The sequence below is a fragment of the Corvus brachyrhynchos genome, unplaced genomic scaffold (assembly GCF_000691975.1).
Source record: "Corvus brachyrhynchos isolate BGI_N302 unplaced genomic scaffold, ASM69197v1 scaffold346, whole genome shotgun sequence".
Taxonomy (NCBI): Eukaryota; Metazoa; Chordata; class Aves; order Passeriformes; family Corvidae; genus Corvus; species Corvus brachyrhynchos.
Genome location: NW_008238644.1, coordinates 3,862,535 through 3,867,040, shown reverse-complemented (window position 1 = coordinate 3,867,040; position 4,506 = coordinate 3,862,535). Strand labels below are relative to the sequence as shown.

Here is a 4,506-nt window from a genome sequence, read left to right as displayed (position 1 = left end):
CCCCTCTCGGAGACAGATCTCTCCTGCGCGACCTGGGCATCCCCTTTCAGACCCGGACGAGTCCCGGAACCCTTACCCCAACCCCCGATCCGGACCTGTCTCCGGGGCCTGATGCCCCAGACAGAACGCTCCCGGCTCCTATCTGGACCTCCCCGCAAATCTGGCCTCGCTCCCCATTCCCCAGGACCCTGGCCCAGCACCCCGGGGGACCCACCAGACCTTCCCCCTCCATTCCCCCACCGCACACAGCCAGACCCTGCCGGTCCCCAGCAGTCCCTGAGGGTTTCCCTGGCCCGGGGCCAGCGGGAGAGTCTCGCCACCATGGGAGAAAGGGCGAGCTGAGCCAGGTGATAGCCCAGGCAGCTCCTTCTCCGGTGCTGCAAAGCCCCTGAGATGTCCAGATCCTTTCCTGGCTCATAGTGTTTGGGGGAGGAGAGCTCAGGACAGTCCCTGACCCAGACCCTGGGACACTCGGGACAGTGGGTGGGTGCCTCAGGTCCCATGGGTGCAGAAACAACTCTTGGCCCACTTGGATGGAAAACCTAAAGCCCCCAGGTCCCTTTTTCCATCTCTGCCCACCTTGGGTGCTGTCTGGGACAAGGTGGGATGCAGGGGAGAGCGGGCCAGGAAGGGAGGGGTTGGGGGGCTGCAGGACTTCTGGGCTGAGCCTGCTCCCAGTCCCCCTCCCACCACTCGGCCAGTATGGCTGGAGCAGCATGGGGGGATCTACAACATTTATGGCAGGGAGGGGTAAAATAGAATTTTACTTCCCGTGCAGAACCTGCTTGTTTCAGGGCAGCGTTCTTAGGCAGACATCAGCATTTTCCAGCCCTACCATCCACTCGCTCCACAGAGGTGCTGAGCTCCAGGGCCCTGCAGTGCCCAGCCCAGGGTCGGGGCAGAGGCTCCAGGGCAGGCAGTGCCTGAAGTGGGGAGCTGCAGGCCGGGGCTGTGCCCCAAGACTGTGTTCCAGCACGGCCCTGCCAGGGATGCCATGGGAAGTGGCTGCACTCTGGGCATTTTGGCATCCCCCACGCAGGTCTGAGCATCAGCAGGGCTGCAGATGTGCTGTGGCTCAGCCAGTTATCTGAGCCTCTTCAAGGAGCTACCTGCCAAGGGAGCCCGGGAGCCTCCCTCCCACGTGCTCCAGGGGAGAACCCTCAGTGTCCAGCTGAGGAGGACATGGTGCACAGCTATGTGGCAGGCAGAAGCCTCGCTTAACTCCTTGTCAGCCTGGCCTCTTTGAGCCCTCCTCCCAAAGGCACCACACCTTGCTCGTGCAGCTCCTGGTGGGGAATTTCTCCCAGCCTTTTACTCTTGGTCAGGATGAGTCTCAGGTACTCTCTGCTGCCATTCTCCAATTAAAGGAAATTGAGAACATTTTGGGATGGCTATTGTGGCCATTTCTAGCTGGCAAGGATGCACATAAGCCCCTCTAGGATGAATTTCCCCCTCTTGAAAAGAGGTACGAACAAGGTGTATTGGTAGGAACAATGAGGTAGGAAGAAGGACCACAGGGTTCCCAGCATCATCCTCTTCTTGCAGTGATAGGGTTGTAGTTCCAAGCAGGAGTAAGATCCACCTGGACATAGACCTGGTGGAGTTATAAAGCAGCATGCAGCAGCACCAGCAGCATGCTCAAAGCTCTTTTTGTGTCCAGAGATCCCTGGCTAATTCCTCTCCATCACAGCCACATGCCTGGCAATGTGGTGAGTGAACATCTCTCCCATTGTTCCTTGAAATTATCATTATAGACTGATGGGAGGAGAGAAACCGGCTAGCTAAGATGCATTCACAAAAATATCCCCTCCAGCGTCAGCTTAAATAAATCTCCATCATCATTCAGAGAGCTGTGTGGGAGAGCTCAGCACCATGGCTGGTGTGGAGGTGGGCTTCGCTGCTCCTCTCCTGCCACATCTCCTTGGCCCCTGGCAAGGTGTCAGAACCCAGCTGTGCTCTGGACACCTCCTCACTCAGGCAGGGCTGTTGTGTCCCCCAGCCCCCCCAAGCCATGAGTCCATGACAGGCAGTGTGTGATTGTTTGCTCAGCAGCTCAAGCTGGAGCTGTAGGTGGAACCTGAGAGGAAGCCTCCCTGCTTTCCCCCTCCAGCACTGGCACAGAGCCTGGCATGGAGCACAAGGCATGGCCTGCTGTGCCCTGTCACCACCACAGCCCTGGAGCCAGGAGGCACTGGCCCCCAACCCCATGCCAAGGGATGTGGTGGGCAGGGGCTTTGCTGAAGCAGGGACAGGCAAAATGTGGGCATGTGACACTCGGGCTGTGGCAGGTGAGGGGAAAAGCCACCAGGATCCCAGCAGAAGGAAGGGATCCCCCCAACATGCTGGCAGGGCACTGGAGTGGACGCAGCGCAGGCACAGCCGCCTGCCTTGGCAGCTGTCTGTCCCCACGGGGTGCCAAAATGTGCCTGCAGACCCCTGGTGCCAGCAGGCAGCAGCTAACCCGTCTCCCCTGCCCCGCAGGCTGGTCTCAGGGCGGGAGGAGATTAAAGCTGCTTCCCGAAGCTCACCCCAGCCCATGTCACCCTCTGATTTCCTGGACAAGCTTATGGGACGAACCTCAGGGTACGATGCCCGCATCCGACCCAACTTCAAAGGTAAGAGGGAAGACGTGAGGGTTCCAAACCCGGCAGATCCACGCTTATGGCTGCCCAAACCCAGGGGCTTTGGGGCAGGACCCTGACCCACATCCCTACATCCCAACATCCTCCCCAGAGTCCTGGCTGCTTCTGCCAGCACTGTGTGCTCGCTTTGCCTGACGGCGTGGGTGGCTGCAGGGGGTGTTGGGGTTCACCCCCACACCCCAGGGGTGGCAGGGGACGCCTGTGTGTGTTCAGCGTGCCGGAGTCGGTGTCCCGCGTGTGCCAGCGGAGCGCACGTGTCTCAGCAGCCGGCGGCAAGAGGAGGCTTCCCGCTGTTTTCCAGGTCCACCCGTCAACGTGACGTGCAACATCTTCATCAACAGCTTCGGCTCCGTCACCGAGACCACCATGGTGAGGGTTTTGCCGGCGCGATGGGCTCTCCTCTCCCAGAGCCTCGGGGCTGGCAGTGGCTGTGCCACGGAGCGTGTGGGTCCCAGTGCCCATGGCTGTGCTCACAGGGGCTCCTGTGACCCCTTCTCTGGATCCATCCCTGGCACCACGGTGGGGACATGCAAAGCCATACCATATGGCTGTGGCTTTTCTGAGGTCAGCTAACACAAGCTTGACCCCCCCAAAGGGTCACAGTGGGGCAGCTGAATGTAGCCCCCTGCCATCCTGAACCTCCTTGGGTGCATGAGGAACACCTCTGAGGAAGTCCCAGGGCTAAAAATGTCCTATTTGTGCAAAGCCTTAATACTATCGACAGGCCCACAGAGCCATGTGCAGACTGCTGCAGGCAGCAGTTACTGGTCTTCTCCTCCTCCTCCTTCTCTCAGCTGCTGTGGCCTTGGCTTTTTAATTTCCCCTGGCTGCCAACAGCATGGAAAGGCTCCTGAGCTGCCCCAGCTCCGTGCTTTTTTAGTGACAGGCACACAGCAACAGCAGGGCTGAGCTTCAAGAGAGGGAGCCCCTTCCAACGCCTCCTCCATCCCTTCCTCCTCCTCCTCCTCCTTCCTGGGTGCCACAGGGTGCTTGCAGCTGACGCCGTGTCCCCTGTCCCAGGACTACCGGGTGAACGTGTTCCTGCGGCAGCAGTGGAACGACCCCCGCCTGGCTTACCGGGAGTACCCCGACGACTCCCTCGACCTCGACCCCTCCATGCTCGACTCCATCTGGAAGCCAGACTTGTTCTTTGCCAATGAGAAAGGGGCCAATTTCCATGAGGTCACCACCGACAACAAGCTCCTGCGCATCTTCAAGAATGGCAATGTGCTCTACAGCATTAGGTAGAACCTCTTCCTCTGGTGCAGTGCCTGAGTGGGGAGGCAAAGTTTTGCTCTTGTCTTCCGTGGGGCAAATTTTCCCCACTGACTGCCCCAGCCCCAACAACTCTCTCCTTTCCTCTGCCTCCTCCAGGCTGACACTGATCCTGTCCTGCCCCATGGACCTCAAGAACTTCCCCATGGACATCCAGACATGCACCATGCAGCTGGAGAGTTGTGAGTACCTCAAGGGGTTAAAGCTGTGCTTCATTTCCCTCTTCCCATCCCATCCCCTCCCATTCCATGCCATCCCAAAAGCTGGCAGCTCACTTTTTCTGAGGGACATAAGCAGGAAAAAGCAGTTGTTCAGGGTGGGGTTGAACAGGGTACGTGTCCCCATCCCATGGCTCCCTACATCCCCTCCAGTTGGCTACACTATGAACGACCTCATCTTCGAGTGGCTGGAGGAGCAGGAGGCCGTGCAGGTGGCAGAGGGCTTGACACTCCCACAGTTCATCCTCAGGGATGAGAAGGACCTGGGCTATTGCACCAAGTACTACAACACAGGTGAGCACCCCAGGGACCTGCTGCCACCCCCTCACCATGGCCCAGGGGTCCCTCTCGCCCATCAGGGCCGTCTTTCC

General features: G+C 59.2%; 1 protein-coding gene across 2 annotated transcripts in view; it reads left to right on the top strand.

Annotated features, from left to right (window-relative positions):
* The first annotated feature begins 2,222 nt into the window (after window positions 1-2,222).
* LOC103617846 (glycine receptor subunit alpha-4) overlaps window positions 2,223-4,506 on the top strand; it is an 8,853-nt gene continuing 6,569 nt past the window's right edge. The window contains exons 1-5 of one of the 2 annotated variants that reach the window (XM_017737510.1): window positions 2,223-2,615; window positions 2,944-3,011; window positions 3,663-3,886; window positions 4,017-4,099; window positions 4,289-4,429. In XM_017737510.1, the coding sequence (XP_017592999.1) occupies window positions 2,258-2,615; window positions 2,944-3,011; window positions 3,663-3,886; window positions 4,017-4,099; window positions 4,289-4,429 (874 nt within the window). In that variant the 5' untranslated portion in view covers window positions 2,223-2,257. The remainder of the gene's footprint in view (window positions 2,616-2,943; window positions 3,012-3,662; window positions 3,887-4,016; window positions 4,100-4,288; window positions 4,430-4,506) is intronic. The other variant, XM_008636190.2, reaches the window with a different exon arrangement.